General features: G+C 42.8%; 2 protein-coding genes across 3 annotated transcripts; one reads left to right on the plus strand and one right to left on the minus strand.

Annotated features, from left to right (window-relative positions):
- The first annotated feature begins 5,039 nt into the window (after positions 1–5,039).
- ddit3 (DNA-damage-inducible transcript 3) lies at positions 5,040–9,223 on the plus strand. Its single transcript, XM_084036846.1, has 4 exons — positions 5,040–5,196; positions 6,641–6,703; positions 7,030–7,238; positions 7,449–9,223. Exons 3-4 carry the CDS (start codon positions 7,083–7,085, stop codon positions 8,232–8,234), a joined length of 942 nt encoding a protein of 313 aa, XP_083892972.1. The 5' UTR covers positions 5,040–5,196; positions 6,641–6,703; positions 7,030–7,082; the 3' UTR covers positions 8,235–9,223.
- A 93-nt stretch (positions 9,224–9,316) lies between these two features.
- On the minus strand, positions 9,317–24,667 carry mars1 (methionyl-tRNA synthetase 1). 2 transcript variants are annotated; one of them, XM_084036825.1, is made up of 22 exons: positions 24,425–24,667; positions 22,255–22,345; positions 21,771–21,849; positions 21,317–21,448; positions 20,618–20,693; positions 20,203–20,387; positions 19,107–19,216; positions 18,768–18,884; positions 18,295–18,498; positions 16,670–16,871; positions 16,504–16,578; positions 16,168–16,338; positions 15,551–15,646; positions 14,740–14,857; positions 14,430–14,643; positions 12,856–12,987; positions 12,616–12,720; positions 12,001–12,196; positions 11,247–11,318; positions 10,953–10,982; positions 10,537–10,701; positions 9,317–9,941 (listed from the first exon to the last, which is right to left on the minus strand). In XM_084036825.1, the coding sequence occupies exons 1-22, from the start codon at positions 24,525–24,527 to the stop codon at positions 9,792–9,794; spliced, it is 2,823 nt and encodes a 940-aa protein (XP_083892951.1). In that variant the 5' UTR covers positions 24,528–24,667; the 3' UTR covers positions 9,317–9,791. The 2 variants fall into 2 exon arrangements, with proteins under 2 accessions (XP_083892951.1, XP_083892952.1); XM_084036826.1 differs by lacking the exon at positions 10,953–10,982.
- Positions 24,668–24,807: the final 140 nt, after the last annotated feature.

Here is a 24,807-nt window from a genome sequence, read left to right on the forward strand (position 1 = left end):
TCAATGCTGTGCTGCTCGGACACGACATATCAAGTGTGACTTAGAGGGAACAAGATCTAGAGCTCCAACTTAGAAGGGGAATGTCCCAGATGAGCACAGAAACGTAGCGCCTATACTGTATATCATGTTAGACTGCATTTGTCCTTCTATTTTGGGTGCTGCTAGAGTGGGTCAGCCCCATCTGTTAAGACTCATTTATACACAATTGCAGTGTGAAGATTGCCAAGAGGTCAGCCACAAGTGCTGTTTAACGGCAAGCGTTACAAGTTGTACTTTAGACCCTTCCTCTCCATGTGGCGCCGAATAAGAGCAAAGCACAATGAATGGATGCAATTACAGTTTCAATTAAAAACAGACGATTTTAGCAGCGGGCATTAAATCCAAACACAAATGTTTTTGGAGGGCTTTTTAAGCTCCACTCATTCTTGACTCGACAGTGAAATTGCAGCTACTTATATATATGTCAGCAGCAGCCCACACCAGCCTTTCCTCCACCGGACAAAGTCAATATCTCCTCAGGCAGAGAGCAGCAGCACAGCGGAGGCTGCAGGGAGCACCAATTTCTCCCAAATCTGTTTCTGGTGCTGATATGGAGGGGGGGGGGGGGGGGGGGGGAACTTAGAGGATAGGAAGAAAAGGATGCCTGGAGTGTGCACCCCGCTGCCAGTATACCCACCTGTTTGGATCAGCTTTTTTTAAGTTTAATACCCAACAGTGTCTCGCTTGGGCTTCTGGTTTTATGCTTTTGCCTTTTTTTCCTCCAATATCTCATCTTCGACAAGTGCGTCGGTGCCGAAAGATCAAGGCACTGGTAACAGTTTAGATATTGATAATAGCAGATTCTTATTCATGAAGCGTACTCATATATTTAACATATTTAACTGTATCAATAACACTAGTATTTCCTCTATTTTGACAACTAATAGTAAAATAGAGGCAGAGATTAGAATACTCCAGAATTAGAAAACAAAAGACAATAAAATAAATAAATAAGCGACGGAGAAGAGAAAGCAAATCACACAGGGGGCCTCTGATTCAGTTTGTGAGTGTTTCCCTGAATGGACAGGTGAGGAGTCTGCGGTGAAAGCAGAGAGGAGGACCGTCAAAGTGGGCGGAGGTAAAACGGAGTAAAATAGGATGGAGACGGTTGTGGGGCAGAATGGGAGGCTCGTGGCGAATGAGGAAAAAGAGAAGGAGGCTGTGGTGTGAGGAGAGGTGAGACGTAAACAGGGTTTTAACGCTCTTAACAAGATCGTCTGCAAAGTCGTTCCCAAAGCTCCAAACGCAGAAATCTCAACAAGTGGACGTGACATCTAGGTGTTAAATCTGGAGAAGACGATACGGGATTGAGTGGATATGTTGGGAAAAAACAAACCTGACACTGTAGATATCGGCTTCACGTGAATGCTTGGACATCCTGCTTGTAGAGGAGATGATGGATGGGGGAACCTGCTGGGGAAATAAAATGCAAATGAGTTGATTAATGGGCATCAGGACAATAGAGAAGTGCAATATTAGCCTCAGCGGAGACGGGCATTGGCAAAAGAGATGAATGTAGTAACAATGGGGACCTAAATATTAAAGACAAAGCAATGTAAGTGATAACCGTTGGCAAAAAAATCCCATTTTTATTGCCTCGGCATCTCAGCCACGTATCACAGACACTTTCAAGTTTGACATTTCATTCCACGCACGCACGCAGATTTTTGTTTTTTTAATATACTTCTTTCCCAGTTTCCACCAGTAGGCCAGAATGTCTGATAAGGTGAGGAGGTCTATCTGCTGCTTGTCTGACTCCCAGAAAAAAAAAAGTGTTTAAACACACAATGAGAAAGCAAGAGAGAGAGAGAGAGAGAGAGAAAGAAAAGGATTTAGTGTTTCACCAGTACATGTTAACAGCTGTATCAGTTGGTCTCAGTGTTCAGAGAGGGGAAGGATTCCGACAGCTGCTGTGTGTGTGTGTGTGTGTGTGTGTGTGTGTGTGTGTGTGTGTGTGTGTGTGTGTGTGTGTGTGAGTGTGTGTGTGTGTGTGTGTGTGTGTGTGTGTGTGTGTGTGTGTGTGTGTGTGTGTGTGTGTGAGAGGGGGGGGACTGGGTGTGGAGCCTTGACCAAGGGCACAGGACGGAGAGAAGGGAGTGTGGTGGCTGGAAATTTCCCCAGACTCTTTCTGTCTGTAAAAACAAAAGAAAAATAATCAGAGAAAATTGGTTAAAAACTCCAAACTTCTTTTTTCCTCACCATTATTGATTGATAAATAAATTAGAATCTGCAATCTTTCTAAATGGATGTGGCAGCACGACAATGAGCAGGCAAATAAGGAGGAAAAAAGTAAATTAATATGAAATTTAAACATTAGAAAATGTGTTTTTTTCTTAGTCGTTAACATGGTGAAGGTGGTTTGTGTTCATACTAGATATACGTGTATATCATACTTTTGGTCTTATGTGGGCACAACTGGACTTTTGTTTTGCTTGTTTACAAATATATGATGTATAACATTTATGCAGGAATTATTCAGGTCTCCTAAAAAAAAATATAAATTAAAATGAAAAAGCATGAATTCAGACATTTATGACCAGGCAGACAAAAGGCGTAGACCACCACCACCAGCATCCGTGATGTCTAAATCTCATCTAGAAGCGGGTCCACATGACCACACAGTTGTCACTCTGTCAGCTCAGTGTCATAAGATAATAACATAAACAGAGGATGAATAATACATCTCATCTACAATGTAGGCATCCTGTACGTTTGAGTTGTTTGTTGTTGTTTTTCATTAAAAAAGGGTGTGAACTAAAAACACGACAAACAGGCAGACCGTCGTCGTCAGACTGCGTTGGGGAGCAGAAAGCCCCGATGTGGGGTTGTAAACAGTGTTTTCTAATGAATACAACGCAGACGACGGGACTGACAAAATAAACAGACGGCGGGGGGGAGGGAGGGAGGGAGGGGGGGGAGAGAAAGTGTGCTGAACTACTCAGCAACAGCCACTCAAGTCGTGACGCGTTCACGGTGCTTCCTGCAGCGCTTTAACCCGGGTCCTAGAGACAGTATTTGAGCTTTCTATTCGCTACTTGGCGCTGTTGCTATGGGGGCTGTGCACGTCGAGCCGTGCATGGAGCAAAAAAAAAACACACACACACACACACACACACACACACACACACACACACACACACACACACACACATAGTTGTGTGTGCTGAGTTTGGGATTAGGGCAGGAAAGTGTCAGGAGCGGGGCGAGGAGCCCGCATCAAGAGTGCAACATGATGAAACGTGGTTTTGTTTTGTTGTCACTTTATTTATTTATTTATTTATTGTTGTTGTCGCTGTTGTTTACCTTATTAATGTTCATCACCCAACACGAGAACAGGCGGTGACATGTGTTGTCTCGTCTCATGCGCTGACCTCGTTGAACTTTGTGGTTTTATCTCATCGCTGTACATTTTTTAAGGAAGTCGTTTTTAATCGTGTATGTGGAAGTCAACTCTACGTTTAATCTGGACTCCATCAGTGCAAACCTATAATATTCGTGAATGACTTTATGTTGACCATAACATCTTTCATTGGCTGTTTTGTGTGTCTGTGAATGTGACATAAAAGGACAACAAAGAGGCTGTAAGTGCAACTGCTTCTGTGGTAAATCTAACATTTCATTAGTGATGCTTTGAAACACAATGGCACTAATTAGTAAATGTATAGTGAATCAGTAATAGTAGTGTGGAGCTTAAAATAGTGAAAGACTGTGTGTCTACGTGCAAATGTGAGTAAAATTGATCTATAAGTGAGAATTATTCATAAATATATTTATATATATGTCATAAATACCATATTGTATAGCTTGTCTGTGTTTTTTAATAGTATTTTTGCATTTTATCACTTAATATCTATCATAACATGCCTATGAAATAGAGATTTAACTTTGTATGATAGTGATTTAATGGGGAAAATAAGCTAAATATATCAGAAATAACATATTATATATATTTTTTAAATAACACTAATTTTTTTTTTTTTTTTTTATATTTAAAGTTTTTTTTAATGGAGTAATGACAATAAAATAAAAAAAAACGAATGCTGAATTTCATCACCAACAGCTGAAAAACACGAGCGGACACCAGAAAGGGGGGCAGTCTGCTGCTGATCACACCCAGCGCCGCGCAGCTCGCGCCACAGACGCTCAACCGGCCAGCCGTGTTTTGATATCTCGCGGAGCTGCGGCAGAGCGCGCGGTATGAACTGAATGAGAACACGACACCACATGTGTGCTGCGAGTCTGTTTATCGGCACCTTACACAAATACCAGACAAATAAAAGACACGCGCGTCTTCCACAGTCACACTGGGTCCGGTAGAAAAGTCACTTCAGGGATTTCAACCGGTTATTATTTCCCCCCCTCGTGGATTATGTAGTCAAGGGGGCGTGTGCAATGTCATTCACCGACAAACTAAAGTCAAGCACCGATGATGAAAAGTCGGATAGGAAAACAAGCGGATGGCAATACAACGCACAAAGAGAAATAAAAATCAGCACAAAAAAAATGATAAATTAATACATTTTTTTTTTTTTTTTACTACGATCAAACAATTCTCGAGAAAATCGATTCAACTTTTATGTGTTCCGGAAACAAACAATTCTTCGACATTAGATATCCATGCATATATGTATATTTTTAGATTTTAGTTAAAGCCAACACTGTTTAATAAAACATGTTCTGATTCTTGCTGGTGTTATCCCCAGCTAGAAATTGGTTGCCAAGCATTGCATCATTCCTTTCATGTGACTCCCATACGCCCCAAATTCGTCCTGGCCGTCTTATGACTGCATCACAATTGCAGCTCGCACAAACTATACGGGCTAGAGAGAGAGGGAAGCGGCGGCTAAGGAGACGCCAGTGCCATGTTTCGGCTCACCCTATTGGATGTCGTCAAGGAAAAGATCTTAGCTCCGCCCTCCCGATTGGACCGCTGGAACGCCCGTCCCCCTCGTTCCCGTTAGGTTGCGCTGAAACTACCTTCCCGTGCATAGTTCGGTTGGCCCCGCGCTCAATATAAACACCACCGGGAGTTTCCGAAGAATCACATTCAGCTGTCAAGACTGAACAATGGTTAACATGAGCTATCACCAATTTTTACTAAAACATCCACATTCGAGTTCAAGACAGTCGAGAAGGCGAGCGAATAAAAGAAAAAGGGTAAGTGGACATTCTTGTCGAGAGTTTTGGCTGCTTGTTGGTCGCTGTTGCCCGGTCTTTTCGGGCGAGTAACGGCTATCTAACTTGGAAGTGGTCTCGTGTAACGAGACTGGGAAGGAAAAAGAAAAAAAACATGTTTTTTTGGCAGATATCCCAGTGCCATTTATAGAATAACAGTTGTCTTAATCCATCACATTTCACATGGTGTTGTTTCTGTGTGTTGTCTGTCGCGGTGTGACAAGTTGTCAAAAGCTCGGCCGGTCTTGAAGATAGGAAGTTTTTTTTTTTAAAAGAAGGGTTTCGACCGTTGAACATGATAAACGTTTTTTTTTGTGAGTTTCGCGCCACAACGTCCTATACTTATTTTATAAAGTGTTGTGTTCGTTTGAATAAAATGACAGATATCGGTCTACTCCGCGTGACGTTTGATAGTGACTCGAAAACGGAAGGTCTTTTATTTTTGGACGGCTAATATGTCTTTCACACTTTCAATAAAGCCATATTTAATTGTAAATGTTGACCACTGAATGAGTACATGTTCATGTAGATCTGTTTTCCTCCTCCGAACACATTTTTTCCCCTCTACGTTTCCTTTTGTTTCGCCCATTCCTCCTGCTGGACTTACATTTCCATGACGTAATTGTCTTGGCTTACTGTGGACATGTAGCCCAACTAAAGAAGAAAATATTACAATTTAGAACACTAAAATATAAATCTATATATGTAAATATGTATTTTTTTTTCCAGATAATCATTGGTTTTTATTTATCAAACCAAAGTTTCAACGCCTGATCTCACACAGAGACATCAAGTTAAAGAGGATTTATTTATCACTATTGTAATTTATTTATTCACATCACTGCCAACTCTATACTTGTATGAGAATTTAATTTATTTTTCTAAAAAATATATTTGCACATTAAAAGGAGTAAAGCGAACGTTCTAATTAAATGTTTCAATTACAGGCTTTTTCTACAATAATCATATTAATGATTACGATGACGACTTTTTATTCGTGTGTTTTTGACAGCTTTAAGTAATTGAAAACAAAAGCGATAGAGCTGATTGTCAGACATGGATAAATCAATATAAGGATCCAGTCGCTGTTACTTGTTTATCGATCCCAGGGTGCTTTGAGGACCGTAGAAACCAGGGGGCGCAATTGAGAACATTTTGGTCTTTGTTTACAAGACTTGAGTGAGGGGAATTTAATTTTCTCCGTCCATGATGAACATTCTAACAGTTATCGACAATGTATGAGTTTTTTCCAAATCATTATTGTTTCATTGAAGGCACATTTTGATCCCTGACCGAGCTTGCTCTGTATTTGTGCAAATCATCAATTTGATTCTGAAATCTCAGCAAATTCCAGCCTTCATAAGACATGTTTTTATGTGTATATTGTAAAGATTAACCCATACAGGATTTTTTTGTCCCCTTTCAGAATTGTTGGGACAAGCTATCTCCGACAAATTGGCAGACTTGATTAACGGAGACTTTCTAAAAGGTAAGGCTTTTTTCCATTCTGAATGCTACGTGTTTGTGGTGTTAAGATTTTGATTTAATTCATTTTAATACATATTTTGAATATTCAAATGCAGTGAAGTAATTTCACAATTAAGTGGTTTACACAATATACCATTCTTTGGTGTAGTTTTTTTTTTTTTAAATTGTGGCATAATTATACAGATAAGGTTAAACACCATCCTGTATCACTGCATACCTACAAACTATATGTGGACCAGTTGCGGTACAGTGAAAAACAAACGAGGTGGAGTTTCTGTGACGTGTCGCCTATGTAACGTGCTGCACCCCCTCCCCCCCCCCCCTCAGGTCCAGTGTGAACCGTGTGGCCGAGTACCTGTGTGTTGCGACTGACTGGCGAGATGACTGCCGAGTGGCTACACCTGCCCCCGCCGTACCCCCCTGGCGTGGGGCCGTTGTGTGGTGCAGAGTTGGAGGCGTGGTATGAGGACCTGCAGGATATTCTGGGCTCCGACACGGGAGGGGCAAAACTGGCACGTGCCCCCACATGCACCGAGGTCAGTAGCTTGAAGAATGAAATGGTTATCAAACCCACGATGAGTGCGAGTGTATGTCGTCCGTTGTATTTCGGTTAATATTTCCCTTTTTTTTAGGTTTGTTTAACCATTGTGAACAAGATTCCATTCACATTCTAGGTGAAGTGATAGAACTTCTACTGTGATATTTGACATGTTTTGGCAGATTGTTGACTGTCTTCCGTTTTGCAGAAAGAGCCGGAGTTTCTGGATGTTCTGGAGAGTTGTTCTCTGACGTGGCTGACGGACGGGGGCCAGACGTGGGGCGAGGGTGTCCAGAGGACCAAAGAGGAGATTCACAACACCCAGCCTCTGCATCACACCTCATCCTCCTCCTCCTCTTCGTCCTCCTCCTCCTGCATGAGTCCAGCCGTTGCAGAAGAGCGGCGGACGGAGGCTGAGAGTGGGAGAAGTGGAGATAGCTCGACGGGAGGCGGCAGTGATCTGCTGCCTCCAGAGTTTTTTGAGTTGCTGAGTGAAGGAGGAGTGGGAATGGTGGATCCGAGCGGAGTGGTGATCAGCGGCGGCTATTATTACCACCACCATCAACAACACCAAGCTGCTAATGTCCAACCTGCATCTCCCTCAGCCAGCGAGGAGGAACTGCCCTGTGTCCCCGATTCTCCATCCTGCTCCTCCTCAGCCTCCCAGTCCCCATCTCAAAATTGTTCCTCTCCCTCCTCACCCGTCTCTTCTCCCTCCGCCTACCCTTCCTCACACCTGGGAAAACGCAAGCGGACCACCAGCGAGAGGACCAACAGTGCCTTGTCCTCTTTCGCCTCCTCCACGCAGCACACGTCCTCATCCTTTTCATCGGCCAAAAAGAGTCGCAAAGAAAGAGAGCAGGACAACGAGAGGAAGGTACAGGAGCTGACGGAGCAGAACGAGCGCCTGAAAGCGGAGATTGACAGGCTGGGAGAGGAGGTACAGAGGACACGTAGAGCCCTGATAGAGAGACTAGTCAACACGAGGAAATGAGGAGAAAATGAAAGACAGGAATAAATGATGACAGGTCCTTCAGAATTGGAATAAGCGGTGGTGGGAAAGGTAATATGGTGGTCATGAAATGCCTCTTAGACAGGAAAGGATGGAAACCAAAGATGTATTTTATAAGAGAGGATTTGGGGAAAATGTAGTGCTTAAAAATGGCAAGAAATAGGAAAGTGATGAAAGTCAAGACAAGAAAAGGAACAGAGAAAGGGCTGCAACAGCAATGCGGCAAACAGAAAGACTCAGCATGTATAAAGGGAAAGGAAGAACAGAAAGCTCTTAAGTGCTAATGATACTGTGGTTTTAATGGATGTTTGTCATTTTAAAGAACGCCTAACTAATTTCCATCAGATAGGACGGCAGGAATAATGCTTGTGAACATTTGATGATTTGTACGTTGGACAGAAAGGAACATTAATTGAGTGCATTTCATCGTCATCCATTCCCACCATTTTGCAATAATTGTAACTCCTATGTTAAGGGCTGCAATTTGAGATTATTTGCCCCAATTTGTGGAGAGTTTAGGAGCTCAGGAAAAGTCTGAAAGTGCCCAGTGCAGTGTGAGTATGAGAGAGTGATTTTTTGGGAGAGAATTGATAAGCTTTCTTACGTTTTTATAACCCATGGCTTGTGTGTGTGTATTTAGATAAAGTAATAGGACCCGGCTATACTTTCTAAGCTGACCTTTTCTATCAATATGGAAATTTGCGGAGGAATTATCACAAGTTGTTCTACCCTGATTTCCTATTTTTATATAATGCTGTAATATATATACACAATTGTACTGTAATGGCTTGTACTGTAAAATGCCAACATATCCAACATTATTTTCTCATTGCAGTCTCATTAATTGTTAATTGTAGAATATTATGCATGGCTTTTATCATTGATGGCATCAAATACACGTATTTTACCATACCACTTATTTTATCCTTCATTGTAATCCCAAATTTGCAATAAAAGAAAATGATATGAAATTTTTTTGTGTCATGTAATTTTTATTTGTTTGCCTCTGTGAATTAATTATTTTTGTAAACTAGAGGTAATTAAGAAAAGGGCAGTAAAGACAATTTCCGGCTGAACTTAATTTATTTTCTGGATCCAAAAAAGGTATTTGTAGCAAATGGGGAGAAGAACAAAAAAAAAAAACAATTTCCAGAGGATATAAAAAAAAGCATCTTAAAATGTGCAACACACCTTCCGACGCTAATATCGTATGCTGACTCTATCACAGGGAGAGTATAAAATCAGTTTCTTTTGGTGTAGGGATTTGGCAAAATCCCTCCATTCTGTAGCTGTATTCATTTGACTCCCTCTTTGTGTGTTTTCATTTCCCTGTCGGCCTATCCAGCATTTCATTAGTCCTCGGTGCCAATACCACATTGTCTTAGATCCTGTCACGGCTTTGCCTTAAGCTAATACCCTCATCTCTCTCTTAGTGTACATCTTGTTCCCATTCTCCACAATCATACCTCAAACCAGTCTACTCTTCCCTTCCTCTCACTAACCTCCATCATTTTGCTTTCACTTTTTTTTCTCCCTGTCTCACTTCTTCTTGCCCTTCTGAGGTGCAGGCTCAGGGCTCTTCCCCTCGGCCAGAGCCAGCTGTTTCTTAAGGTCCAACAGTTTGGCCACCTCCGCTGTGATCGTCGCCTTCTCCGCCTTCTGGGCTTTGAGCGCCCGCACCTTTTCTCCCTGTGGTGGATAAAATGTCAGGGTTGAAGCCATTGCTCACACCTAAATTTGTATTTGAATAAATACTTCAGCTCATACGGCCAATTAAAGGTCGGCAGCTAAGGCGACAATTTGTACATTTGTAAATATACGCATCTGTCTTGGCGCGTAAAGACCAGATTAAACATTTGATTCCCAAAAATGTAACTGCTGAATTTATGTAGGAAGTAAAACATAAAATTCAAAGATCATAAATTTGGAGATAAAATCGGTTTATAAATTGATTACAAACGTAAGCATTACCAGATAATTTTTCAAACAGATACTGATTAGATGTAGCTTTTTAAATCAGCGGCCAGCCGTTTGTTTCGTGCGATTAGATTTTCACGGCGATCGCTTTGGTTGCTTTTTGAAAAAAGACATCCGTGATTCTTTTGCGAATATTATTTTAAAGAAAAGGCAATTATACAATTAAAATAATCTTATTGGGGGAAAACATGCGTATAGTTCTGATCAAATGACGGATTATTGATTCCAAAATGCCCCACAAAAATATTTTGAATGGGGTTTACAGTTTATTTCTCAACAGTGTGTTTCCACTAGCCCGCGGTCTCACCTGCTCAGTCACAGCCTGTGTGAGCTGCTTGGCTTTTTCTGGGTCCGCCGCCGTCGCCGTCGCCGCCATCGCCGTCGCCGCCATCGCCGCCATCGCTGCAGCAGGAGCGGGAGCGGGAGTTGGCACGGTGGCGGGCTGACTGCTGCCGGCGCGCTGAGCTGTCGTCTGAGGGTGGTGACAGACAGATGAAGACGTTTTTTTGAATTTGAGCCGTTTTGATGGTTATTATTTTCTAGCGGGGGACTTATTTAATTTCAGACAACATGCATCACTCAAAACGTTGACGGAATGTTGGAAGTGTGAATCACACTGGACACACGGGGATGAGGACACAATAGTGTTAGTGAAGGCATGCGCTAATCAATCGACACGGCATAACCGGTGTGGACTCTTCCCAAACAAAAACCACTCGATACCTTTTTTTTAGGCGGTTCATCATCATCAGGCTAGAGGCAGGCAGTCGAGGAGAAGGTTAGGAGAGGGATTATTTCTTATCTATATGACGGATGTGTAAGACATCATATTTATCGTGCGATACTCCAATTACATGCAAATTCATATTCAGGGTCGAGAGTCCTCACAGAAGCCTCAGAACGGCCATGCATTATCAATTCTTTCTCATTTCATTATTCATAAATAGTCAACCTATATTACTACAAGACCAGACTGAACTCATGCGGAGACCATTAGGCGTCATAAACATCAAATACCTGCTGTCCACCAAATCGCTTCTTCAAAGCCTCAATCTGGTCCACCTCCAGTTTCTGGAACAACGGACTGACCTGGGAATAAAAGGGCGTTGGCGAGGGGGAATGAAAAGGCAGAAAATTCAAAAGGAGACATGCAGGAATATTTGAAAAGTTTGCGATTGTGGATTCCAGCCCAAGGCCAGTGTAGCTGGAAAATTTAAGCTGGGGGCTCTGTGCTCGTCTTTGAACAAAGATGATTATGCAAGTAAGTACGGAGATAGCTACGTATGGGAAGGTTGCAGATTTTTTCGATCACGATCACTCTTCAATGCAGCATTTCGTGATTTGTCGGAGAACTTGTGCACACACACGAGTACTGTGTATGATGCATTAGTGGGACGATAGAATATGTCTGTCTGCTGCTCCCCTTCTGGAGACCTCAGTCACGACTCGCTATAGGCTTGGAGATCGAATGCAGCGTTGGCAGGCTGCTGCAGACACTGGTCACCGCAATTAGGCCCGAAGGGACAAGTGGCCTGAGAGAAACTTGCTGTTTGCGGGCTGAGGCCTCGAAACCCCGTCTAGGCTATTATTCTTAAGAGTGTGTGTGTGTGTGTGTGTGTTCACATGACTCCAATGTTCTCGAGAGTACTGAAATACTGACAGAATGTTGCATCCTCATTGTATCACCCAGCGTCGACATACAGGATGCTCCGCGGCTTCGTACGTATGAACCGTGTGTGTGTGTGTGTGTACTTTCTCGGGTCATACTCACGGTGCCAATGCGGTGGCCGGCGCTCAGGGAGCGCACGAATGTGCCGGTGCCTTGCAACATGGTATTGACGCAAGACTGAGGGGCGTTGAGTTGATCCCTGATGGTCTGGCTGACTGTTGGCATGTACGGCAGCAGCATCACCGACAGCAAGCAGGCGATGTTCACCGACACACCGGTGACTGTGCCGGCACGCTGCCTGGATGAGGACAGACGGATCAGTCAGACACGTCATGAATCTGAATGTTTGTCTTAAAGTGGACAGAAATGACATCCCTACTACGGATCTTCTAGTTGGCTATTCATTCTAAATATTTATTTCGCCGAAGAATGAACTCAATCCCTGCGAAATCAAATTAAAAGGCAGACATTTGGCCGATATCACCCAAACTAGGCAACTCACACCAAAACAATCTAGACTGATAAATCACTACAGGCAATAGGAAGCATACTTTTTTGATTTTGGGGTGAACTGTCCTTTAACATACAGCGGTGAATAAAGCAGCCGTCGCCGTTTTAATATTAAATGAGAATTCACACACTTGCAACACCGATCCATCGACCTTGTATAAATCTACAGCGGTTAAGATTGTGTTAAACTGCTCAAGGTCTTCTCACCTTTCTGCGTCTCCTCCCTTGATGTTCTTCCAGGGCTCATTGACTTGAATGTACTGGTTGCCATGGCGAGAGATGTTGAGAATGTGTCTCAGAGCATCACGAATTCTGGTGGAGAAAATTTGACGATTACATTGACCGCAGACCCATCACGTAGAATCTACTTCAGAAGTGTGCGTTTAATCTTGACTGACAATTTCAAATTTGTATAATTTGAAATCGCTGTGAGTCGATTAGTCTTACTTGACTTTGTCCATGAGCTGGATGTACTGCTGCAGCTCCCAGCCCACCAGAGCCAGGAGCTTCTTATCTTCCTGCTGGAGCTCCATCGCAGGCACGCAGCCCTCAAAGAACTTAGTGACAAACATGCCAGCTCTGGAGGAGAGAGGGTGAAGGAGGTTTTAATGAGACTTCCATTTAAAAAAAAAAAAAAGGAATGGGGGGTCAGGGAAAAATGTGGGAATGGAGCTGGAGAAACTGGGCAAGTGAGAGGGAGAGCAAACCGAGAGAAGGGCACGTTACTTGACTTGCTAATTGTTTATAAATTATAGATTTTGTTGCCAGATGAGATACACTGCTCTGCTGGTGTAAACTAACACAACACTGAGCTGCAGCGAGCCTCATCCCAGCTCCTTAACCGCCTCTACATGGTGGCTGAGCCTGTAGCCATTCATTTTCCGAATGAGTTTTATGTGTACATCAGGAAGATGTTGGTAGTGAGAACGTGGTTTTTTTTGTGTCACGCCTGATGCAACAGACTGTTCTATATTTTACACATCTCTCAGCCTCTGAGGAAGGTCTGCCAGCCCACTGTCAAATCTACAATGAGCTGTGATTTTGATGCGTGAGCAAGAATTTCGTACGACCTGCGTTCTTTTATTTGTTTGATTCTTTTAATGACTGGAACTAATTAACGAAGACAAATACTAACGCATTTTCCCCTCTTGGGAAAATAAAGGGCAGTATTCTTACTGTTATAATAACAATCATCCTGAGTCATCCTAATCAATAAAATCATTTCAGTTTGTCAAGCTTAAATTATTGACAGTCAGTGTTTCAACTGAAAACAGCGATTAGCTGGAACACCACCGCCCGGAAACGGTAATGAATTTGAAAAAGGCAGGCCTAAGACGGACACATACTGTCGCTAATGATGTAGTGATTTAGTGACTGGTTCCAGGCAAGGACAGAAATCCTTCTTTTCTGAAGCAGAATACTTACTACCTCAAACACCTAAGGCTGGATGCAATCTACAAGATATTTTTGAACCAATTAGGCATCAACGTTGCTGCCCGAGACCAATTTTGAAGATCAAGGTACTTTGAAAAAAAAAAAGCTGCTTAGAAAAATCTTTGATGTGGGATTTAACCCTGATCTTTTAAAAATCATTTGAGGCGATGTAATTGGGGCTAAATTACGCCATCCCAAACAAATTTAGCAAACTAGGGTGAGCCTCTTGTAATAGTTAAAGCTCTGACAGACTTTTTTTTTTTTTTTCCAATGAGTACAACAATCTGAAAACTTAGTTGTTAATTAGACCGGATGACAGTTTTGCTGCGTATTTACTTTATGAGTGAAACTTACTTTGTACAAAATGTGAGCAACTTGAGGTGGATTGCCCCAATTTTTACTGGTGACTAATTTCAGCAGATCAAAACCATTTAAAAAGAAAAAGAAACAGTACATCAGATGGCTGGGAACAAGTAGCATGAGGGGTTTGGTGCAGGTTACGTCGTTGGGGTCATTGGGGAAAGAACTATTTCTTATCACATATATAGAACAAAGGAACTAATTTGAAACCATGAATATCACTAAACCTGTTGATGAAGTTGCCCAAGTTGTTGAGCAGCTCTGAGTTGTTCTTCAGGGCCATGTCAGCCCAGGAGAAGGCTGAATCCTGACCCTCCGGACGCACATACAGCAGGTAGAACCGCCACACATCAGACGGGATGCCCGTGTCCATGGCCATGTCTCCAAACACGCCCACGCCACGGCTCTTGGAGAACTTTGTGTCCTCATAATTCAGATACTCTGTGGGGAAGGTGATGTTTAAGTTGCTGACAAAGCTGAACCTTAAGTATTAATATAACACATCAACTAGAGACATCAGTTGAAATAAGTGCTTACCAGTGGCAACGAGGTGGTTGACCAGAGTGTAGTTGTCCTGCGCTCCCAGTAGGGAGCAGGGAAACACCACGCTGTGGAACGGCACGTTGTCTTTGGCCATGAAGTTGTACAGCTCCACCTAGTGGCAGAGACACAACACTGTGGTGTGGGAATGACATCATATTATATCATCATGAGATCATCCAGTTCAAAGAGGACTTATCAGCTCTCCCCAACCCCCATCGCTCCCTCTCTCCGCAAACGCAGGCCATCACACACACATAACAGGAGCTAAATCCTGGGGGTTTCAGATGGGGAGAGATGAGTCACAGAGAGTGGGGAAGATATGGTGGATCTATAGTAGAACTTGGAGTTAAATATAGTCCACATGGAAATGAAGAAGCTAGCTAACTGACTACTACTTACTGTATGTACACACATGTCAAGTAGTAAATGAGGAAAACCTACGGTAGACTGATTTATCTCAGGGAAAACATTTAGTAGTGGATGGCAACCAAAGGTCCAAAGAACCATATTGCCTGCTACACATTATACTCTGTGTACATTGCAGCTGCCGATTGTGCATTTTATTCATAATCTAGGAGGTAATGTCTTCGCCTGTTTCGCATTTGGGTTATATGGGGCTAGGAATTACACTGCATTTTTAATGGAGAGTGCAGAAGACCAGATGGGGCAATGAAAAAAGCAATCAGACCCATTGGGCGTAGTAAAGAGGACGCAATCTGTGCCAAACCCGTGCTTCAGTGCTCTGCTCGGCTCATAACGTCCGACATGCGTGTTGGGGAGAGGGGTTTGGGGCGGGGTTGGTTACCTGCTGAGGATTCTTCCACCACTTCTCCCATTGGTCGGTGTAGTTGGCGGTAATGGACAGATAACCAATGGGGGCGTCGAACCACACGTAGAACACCTGCAGAGGCAGCGAGAGAGAGAGAGAGAGAGAGAGAGAGAGAGACAGAGACAGGTTTTTGTATTAAAGACATTCATTCTGGCTCATTTGAATCACTAAAAAAAAGATGAGGAGGAATAAAAAATGTTTTTTCTATTATGTATTAGTGTTTTGGGGAGATTTTAAGAGGTGTGTACTAAAAGAAGTACTCAGTGTTACAGTGTGTTTAGACATTCCAGACCAATAGAGTCTCCCAGTGTGTTATTAGAGAGCACTGTAGTATCATCAGTCACTGCAACATTTGTAAACAGCTAATGAAGTGCAAACTCATTTTCAAAGTTCAAATTGGAACTTGACCTTAGATATTAAGCGTTTGCATTCATTAACTTCTCAGTGGGTAATTTAGCTGAACAGTAGGGCTTTATTATGCTTCAATTTAAAAAAAAAAGTGGCGCGTGTGCAACTTTTCAACTCTTTAATAAACTATAAACAAGCTAATTGAAAGATTTGTAATGTGAAACTCTTAATTGACAATACCGGACCTTCTCTTTGAAGTCAGGATGAGGTACCGGCGTCCCCCACCGCAGGTCCCGGGTGATGCAGCGAGGTTTGAGTCCATCTCTTACCCAGGAGCGGGTGATCTGTTTGGCATTTGCTGTCCAGTCTCCTGTGCTGGTGGACTTGTCCAGCCACTGCTCCAACTGAGGCTCTAGCTGCATGAGAGGAAGAGCAAGAACAGAAATGCTGAAAAGCATAAAGCCGTTTATGTGATAACATGACAACCGGGATAAGTGCCTTTCAGATGACTTTGAATTCCACTTTGTACTTTCTAATCAGGCCATTTCTCAGGGTATGACAATGCAGTGGGAGAAGCCTACCTTTGGCAGGTCCAGGAACAGATGTTTAGAGGAGCGGACGACAGGAGTCTGCCTGCAGACCTTACACTGGGGATCCTGAAGACAGGACAGCAGGCGATGACTATGGTTGAACTGAAATGGTATAGAAACTGCTAACCGCCGCCATTCTCTCTCTTCTCCAACTCACCCTGAGCTCCACAGCATTGATGAGCCTCCCACACTTGTCACACTGGTCGCCGCGAGCTTCTGGGTAGCTGCAGTGGGGACAGATGCCTTCTACGAAGCGGTCGGCGAGGAAGCGCTGGCAGCTTTCACAGCGCAGCTGCTCCACCACGTCCTCCACTAAGAAGCCATGCTTGTGGATTCTCCAGAAGATATTCTGGGCGATTCTGAAAGGAAAACTGAGGTTAGCTGAAATATACTTTGGGAGTTTTGCCTATGATGCAAGGACAAAATGTTTGTAATTTGCCAAATGTGTTTTTATTAATGAGTCATTAAACCCTGATCCTATTTTTTTTTTTTAAGATTTTTTTTTTGGCTAGAGCACTGTTCAAGCTTTTTTAATTACTTTTTCAGACAGTGTGGAAACAGGGAGAGAGGGGGAGATGACACGCGGGAAATTTGGCCCGGGCAGGTGTCGAACCGGGACCACCACGCCCAGGACGTTAAGCCTCTGTACATGGGGCGGCTGCCCTAACCACTGCACCACAGGCCGCCCTCCCGATCCCATTTTGCTTGCCAATTCAGACGGATGCTTCTCTTTCCTGTTAGCTAGAAACTTTGTGAATCAATCTGAAATGTTAGACCCAATATCCAAAGCACTTTTGATGAATCAAGTCAAAAATCTTTAATCTATCGAACCATTTCAGTTATCAAAGAACATCCGGCGTAACAGTGTTTTGAGAGTTTGTTGTCCCCTCTTATTTTGTCTCTTGTGGCGTTGATTTCCTGTTTAGTTACTTCCTGTTCCTTGTGCTAACCTCTCGTTTCTGGTGTGTTGACTCCCCCGCCCTCCTGTTGATTACCATTCTGGCCTCATGTGTCTCACCTGTGCCGTCGTCTCCCTGCCTCCTTCTGTGATAACTCCTGTGAGCCTTCCCTCTGGTCTGCTCAGCTGTGCTCCATTCCCAATCAGTCCTGGTGTGAGTAGTGTGTTTCCCCAGTCTCCTTGTCAGTTCATTCCTAGTCTTGATGTCGCATGTTACTCGTGGTCCAGCCTTCCTGTCTCCTTTAGTTTTGTCGCCTGCCGTTGTTCCCAATCGTAAGTTTTTGTCTTCTGTTGCCTTATCCCTGTTTCCTTTTCATCTAATTTTGGACTGACTGTGTTTTGTTAGTTTACCTTTGTTTCAATAAACCTTTTCTGTTTTTTTCAATCTGCATTTGTGTCCAATACCTTTTTACTCTGCATAACCCTGACAGTTTGACTATTCATAGGTCACCAGTGTTACACACAGGACCTGACAAATTAAGATTTCCAAATTGGATTTATTTTCGTCATTGCGTCTTCTATTTGGTAAATGTCAAATGTAAGCAATGACCCATAATCTACAATCATGGTCGATGATCTCTGTGCTTTAACAGAGTAGAACTTCTGACATTTACACCGGTGTATATACTGCATGATTATAGTGAGCTTATGTTGCATAACTGCACAGTAAACGTATGGAAACGTGTTTGACGACGTGCAACCCAGAGAGGATCAGGGTGGGAAAACCAGCTCTGGATTATTATTTGAGAATTCTCTCTTTAGCTTTTTCTTTGCTGTTTAACTTTGAGTATGATGAAAGAAAAGCAAAAGGTCCTTCCACTTACTCCGTCTGCTTCTCGGTTGTGGTTCTGCCAAAGAAGTCAAAGTCTATCTGGAACCACTCGTAGATGCTTGAGTGAATGGCGTGGTATTTGTCGCAGATCTCCTGCGGTGTCAGACCCTCCTCTCTGGCCTTGTTCTCCGTTGCTGTGCCGTACTCGTCTGTGCCACATATACACAGCACGTTCCAGCCTCGCAGACGGCCGTACCTGACAGGAGAGGACGCATGGAGTCAGTGCAGTAACTCATAAGGGGATGGCAAGGAAGAAGAGCAAAACAAATGCAATCTAAGGGTGTCAAACAGAGATGACATTACAGGGTGAGGGAAGAAGAATGGGAGAGTGGATAGCCAGTTGGTGGGGAAGAATTATTTCATTGAAGGACTTTAAATACATTGTAGGTTTGCAGATCGTGTGCTCTCGTGTGAAAGCTTTTAAAATGTCAATATTTTGTACAGGATTATCAATATTAAGATGACCTGCAGAAGACGTCAGTGCTGAGGACGCAGCCAATGATGTTGCCCAGGTGGGGGACGTTGTTGACGTAAGGCAAGGCACTTGTCACGAGGAGGTTTCGTTTGCCCTCCTGCGGCAAACTGATGGAAAAACAAAAGAAGCAGATTTGAGGATTAATCTTCCTAACCCGTATCTCCACAACAGTTATGTCTGCATTCTCAGATGTCAACACGTCACGGCTCACTTTTCTAGTGTTGACAAATGTACTTTTCAGGAGTTAGAGGAAATTAGGTTAATTCACTGAAATACCTTGCTGGGTTACCATGAAGGCTGTGATTCTGTGATGTGATTTAATTACTTACATGGGATGCTGTCTCTCTGCAGCCATTGGAGCGGTGTTCAAACCTTTATTCCAGGTGAGAGCGGCTGCCTCCATTTCCTCTACTGAAACGACACGCTCACCGTCGTCAGCCTGAACAACCAATCAGAAACAAGGAATCATCAACTGGGAATCAGACCAACATCTAAGGTTAGTAATATCTGTGAGTAGTTTTTATTCATTTATTTTTAACTTTAATTTGTTAAATATTATCCCTGTGGTCAAAAACTCTAAAAAGGCACTTAGGCTACTTCCATGATTTTTTTTTTTTTTTTTTTTTTATAATTTCCAGTGTTAGAAAGTCTCACAAAGATTGAACCTGAAATCAAAAGTCCACTTCAAATGTTTCGCTCAGATAAAAGTTGCTCAAATTCACAAATCAAAGATGGACAAATGTCAAATAAATCTTAACATACAAAGTAAGAACATCATTTATATAACGGGGGCAATCTTTATGAATAACCTCCCACGTTTTAAAATTGTAACACCTACTCCTACTTGACCTTTTGACCTAAAACCCGAAGCCCAAAGCTGAAGCGCACACTGTGCACCTTCCTCTGACAGGGAACCGCGAGTGCTGCTGCTAAATGTGATTAACACCTGTTCCAATCCTCCCATGCTTACACAACAAAGAGAACGGAGGATAAAGGAATAGTGATGTAACGTCTACATGTTAATAGTCTACATCCTAACACAGGTGTCAGGACTTAGCTTTGGTAAAGCCAGGTTAACTCACACATGGAGGGTGCGTCTTCTTTGCAGGAGTCTTGCTTAGTTTAAGTGAGGTGAATTTTAAGCGTTGCAACCCTTTTGAGTGCTTTAACTTTCTTCCTAAAACAGTGAAGTCAAATGAGGAAATGTGGGAAAGGAAACGTGTGACGGCACACGTGTCTTGCAAGGTGTTTGTGTTGTTCACATAGAGCTCGGAGAAAATAAAGAAGACATTTTCTTGGGAACCTCACTGAGAGCGTACATGTTTCCTGAGGCGAAAGCGTAGCTAGTCAGTGAAGCACCTCCTGCATGTGTTTTTGTTCGGTAACAATGCTTTGAGTCTAATAGTCATCCTGATGATCTGATACCTCAGCAGGGTTGCTGTTGCATGTCTTTGCGTCTCTGCACTGGCTGCTCTGAGGGGCAGGCTGCCTCTGCATGTAGCTTCTCATGCCCTGCAGGCCTTTTCCCAGCAGCACTTTCTGAGCAGCCGACTGGCAACTAGGCATAAGAGCCCCACGGTCAAACCAAGCCTTCACAGACGCGTGCTCGCCTGCAAAAAATAATTTAAAAAAGGGAAAAGAGGCAGGGAAATGGCAGGGGAGAAAAGGGGGGAGGGGGGGCAGAAAATGAAGGAAGTGAATGGTTGCACCGTTATAACATGGGGAACAAAAGTAAGCCATTTGATAAAATAAAGAAAGATGGTAAGTTCGAAAAAATACTAGTTCATGGATTGACAATTTTGCACGGCCGATAAAGAATTTAAAGTTTATTATTACTTACCTAATGCTAGTGAAGAGTCGGCTAAAACGGGGTACAGCGCCGCCCACAAAACAACATCGGCAACTGAAACCGCTTCCTGAAACACAGCAGAAATCACAATATGTTTTAAGCAGTCAATGCACATAATTCCTGAACTTGCTATTGGTTTGTACACTTGCATCTCATCAAATATGGACTATATGTACCGCTGCGACTTCCTCAAAGTGTGTGCACTGCTTACAACCTCTTTTCTTTATCTTTATCAAGCCATGCCAATCACCAAGAGACTTAAGAAAATATATTTCTGTACACACACATCATTATGTGGATGACTTGTTGCCACAGGGGCTGAAAATACCCCAGTAAAACTGATCCCCCTCCCCCAGAAACCCACCCACACTCACATCTGCAACATAAGGGGGCTTCCTCCCCAGACTAATCTTTTTTTTTTTTTTTTTTTTTTTTTTAAAGAAAATGCATCAGTGGCTCAGAATCAGCAGCTGAAAGAAGTAAAAAAAGAAACATTGCCGGAGGAGCCTGATGTGGCACAGAGGAGATGTTCAGCTGAGCTTAGCTGAGCGTCCATAGGGGCATCATGAACTTTTGACTTGATCATATAATATATATATAGCCTGAAAAAGCCTCATCTAACACTATACATGGCAACAAAATGGGCACTGAAAATAGGAAGTGTAAAAAAAGGAGACGTTGACGCTGTACCCCAGTTAAATATGGCGTGTTCCCGTTGCTCAAGCTTTGCTCCAAGTAGTTTAGAGGCCCTTGGAGGACCCTGGGCACCTCTGATCCTTTCCCCTGCAGTACTGCCATGTGAAGGGACTGCAGCAGCGCAGGCTGCACACACAGACGAGACAAACCAGAGATTCATTAGAATTGATTGACATTAGATGAAGCAGTAAACCAGAAAAGCATTACTGAGGTTAAACAATTTCCTTAAAGCCTACAGAGCATGCCGATAGAATTCCTCAGTACATTGTTCTTTTGAGAGCATGAGCTTTAATCATTTACTGCATGGATTTATGTCCCCGTTGGCACCACAATGAGGAACACTAAGAGGATTCCGCACACTGAAAATAGTTTGCATCTCAGAGGTTTCATTTTTTTTTATACAATGGCTCCCCGGCGAGCTGAAAGGTCCGTTTTATGCAGAGCTTACCTGAAGATCTGTGGCCTCCCATTCAAGCCACTGATTGCTAAGCTCACTGGAATCTTGTCCACTCACTTCAAACAGGTATCTAAGGGGTTTAAAATTAAAAACAGAAGGAAGTCCTGTCAAACAGCTGCAGTTTATTTGGTTAAAAAAAAAACATCTTATATGTAATAAACACGCATAATACAGATATCTGCCACATTAGTGCATTAAAGTGTGCTTCACAATGTGATTGTAATTTATCATTGTCAAACTAAAGCATTAACATTTCGCCAATATTGTTGCCATCCTCAGTTTATACTGTAGATACCAGATATGTGGTCATTACTTATGACATGGAGATTTCACAACTGGCATTAAAATAAGAAAAAAAACACTCCTTTGGCCCCTGACAGGGTTAAAAGAATCGGTTCACCCAAATTACAAAACGCATGTCCTCATTTAACCCCCCACCCCCCCTGCTAACGGGGAAGGTCGACAGTCTACTGACCGGCAGATGGCATTGGAGCTGAAAAGGTGCAGACCACTAGGCAGGAGCAGTGCTGGCAAGGCTGGACGGCTGAGGAAGGGCACCACTTTCTCTGGAAATATAAAAAATAAAATCAGATCTCCGATAAGAACAAATGAAATGCACACAACTGCAGAGGGAGTAGTTTGATGAGATTCTTTGCTTGTTCATCTTCAACTCATAACACAAGATTGCTCAGATGCATCAAAGATAATCCTGTGATCAAATGATGAGGCTCAATACTTTACTTGTTACTAGAATAAACTATGAAGAACACAAAGGTCATGTATAAAGCCAAGAAATGTATCTTAATCTGTAATTCATGATACTATGCCTACATTTTTACCGATGTGTCGACAATAGAATTTGGTATGTTTGGAAAAAGAGATCATTGTGACTTTTATATGATGCACTTCCACATCCCTAATACTGTTGTCTGTACATAATGTGTCTCTGTGTACAGTCCACGTCATACGCTGACGCTGCGTGCCAGATGGCCCGGGTTGTTCATCTCTGTGACCCCTGCTCCCAGAGGAATACATCCAGGACTGGAGAGAGTGAAGCCTCTTTGACATTCCTGAGACAATCACGATGTAAGCCCAAAGCTGGTATGTATTACTATTTAATTGGAATCTAATTCCTTTACACAGCAGCATCTACGTGACGATTCACAAGAGACTGCATCTACTGAGAAATACCCTCACTCAGTCGCAGTAGTACTCTAAGGCAATAGTTTTAAAAAGGTACTTGATGGAAAATAATTCACAATGATGAACTGACTTGGCCTAGGGACGACTTCTTGCATTATAAAAGCTTCTCTTTGGAAAACATAAGCTGTGGGTCAGAGATTACTCCGTGGGTTTTGTTGAATACAGATCTATTTAGAATGTATAAACGGCTACCTGACATGAATAAATGGATGATTAATCCTAAATGTTTCAGAGAGCAGGGAGAGTGTAATTTTTTTTAGGTTTTACAATACTCGTTTTTGAGAAAAACATCTATCACACAAAATCATGTCCTGTTTTCCTGTGTTGGCTTCTTGTGACTTGTTGATCAGGGCCAGGTGACATTCTTGTTGTTCTTTTGCATAAATGAGGCAACTGTGGTGTCATGGGTGAACACAAACTTAGAAGGAAAGACATCCCCCCCCCCTCGTTGTAATCAGAACAGATGGCATTAAGTCTTGGTACTGGTCTCAGGTACTGTTATAATCTAATGAACCCCCAACCCCTCTTTTGATCTCAGTTAGCTCAGAATAAATGGATTCAAATTTGTATTTCCTTTAGATTATTTTGTGACATTGCTGGTGTTAAGGCACCGTCTGACTTCTGTTCCTTATATGCACTATATATAATCACTCCTTGTTGTTTTACTCTTTCACTGTTTCCAGATTCCCTCGTGACCCTTCAAAGACCAGCAGTCTCTGTGGGGAAACTGGGAAAATGTGGTATATATGAACAGCCGGTGTTATGCCAAAGTTTGTCCCCCCATTGAGTAGTGTTTCCCTCCTGTTGAAATGATTGTAGGTGTTTAGACTTAAGGACAAGGATTGGTTCAGGTTCAGGTAGAGGAAACGCATGCATGGCTAAAAAAAAATACATTTTTCATTCAGTCTGTGCTGAAAAATGTTCCCTTTAAGTAAAAGGTCTGACTAATTGTTTATGTAATAATGTCATACCTGGATAATTATCACGTTATTCTTGTCAAGGTACGTTGTCAAACATAATAACAAGATATTTGACTGTGTCTGACACAACCATAAAACGTAATGTAACCCAATCCTTGTGACCTAAACCCGGACTGTTCCAGGCATGACAGGTATGCCATTATACGGCTACTGCGCAGGTAGAAGCTCAACAACACCTGTAACGTTAGCAATAGGCTGCTAAACAAAAGCCACACGAGGCTGCACAAACAAACGGTAGTAAACAAAACAGCGGTGTGCACTCAGAGTTTTCCAGCTGCTTCTCAGATTCTGACTGTGCTGTTCCACAGTTACAACCGGCAGTTACAACACATATTCAGTTAACACGTAAAATAACAGTTAACCATTAGATATAATAAGTTATCAGTCGCCATTATGATTAATAATAATACTCCATTATGATTAGACTGACAGTCCGGTGTTAAGCTAGCCACGCTGGCTTACCTTCGTGGTTGACATATTGGACGTCACACTGAACTCCAGTCGCTTCCAACGCAGCTAACACCTTCAGGCAGTGCGGGTTGCCTTCACTGACGAACAGCTTCATTTGGCCGTTACTAGCTTCTCCGCTACGTTGGGACCGATTGTCGGCGTTAACGGTGGCAATATTGTACTTTTTAAACAGACAAGTAGCAGCTGACGCTAACTTTGCCGGGTTGAGCGTGTGGTCCACGCGCTGATGCAAGAAGTCTTTCCCCTTTTTACAAATGGCGAAGATGTAGTTTTTGGAGCTGGGTCTGTGTCGTTCGCGGAAACGGCAGCAGTCTGTCGAATGGACTACACTTCCCACGCGCCACTTCCCGGGTCGTAATTTTTGACAAGAATAG

This window comes from Eutrigla gurnardus (genome assembly GCF_963514095.1).
Source record: "Eutrigla gurnardus genome assembly, chromosome: 2".
NCBI lineage: Eukaryota > Metazoa > Chordata > Actinopteri > Perciformes > Triglidae > Eutrigla > Eutrigla gurnardus.

Bases quoted from the DNA above. Each gene is read 5' to 3' on its own strand.
- mars1 (XM_084036825.1), bottom strand. From the start codon at position 24,527: ATGAAGCTGTTCGTCAGTGAAGGCAACCCGCACTGCCTGAAGGTGTTA. The intron at 20,694-21,316 runs GTACAGCGTCAA...GCTGTGTTTCAG, and splicing joins ACACGCCATATTTAACTGGG to GAAGCGGTTTCAGTTGCCGA. The intron at 19,217-20,202 runs GTATCAGATCAT...TTGGTTGTTCAG, and splicing joins GCAACAGCAACCCTGCTGAG to GCTGACGACGGTGAGCGTGT.
- ddit3 (XM_084036846.1), top strand. From the start codon at position 7,083: ATGACTGCCGAGTGGCTACACCTGCCCCCGCCGTACCCCCCTGGCGTG. The intron at 7,239-7,448 runs GTCAGTAGCTTG...TCCGTTTTGCAG, and splicing joins GTGCCCCCACATGCACCGAG to AAAGAGCCGGAGTTTCTGGA.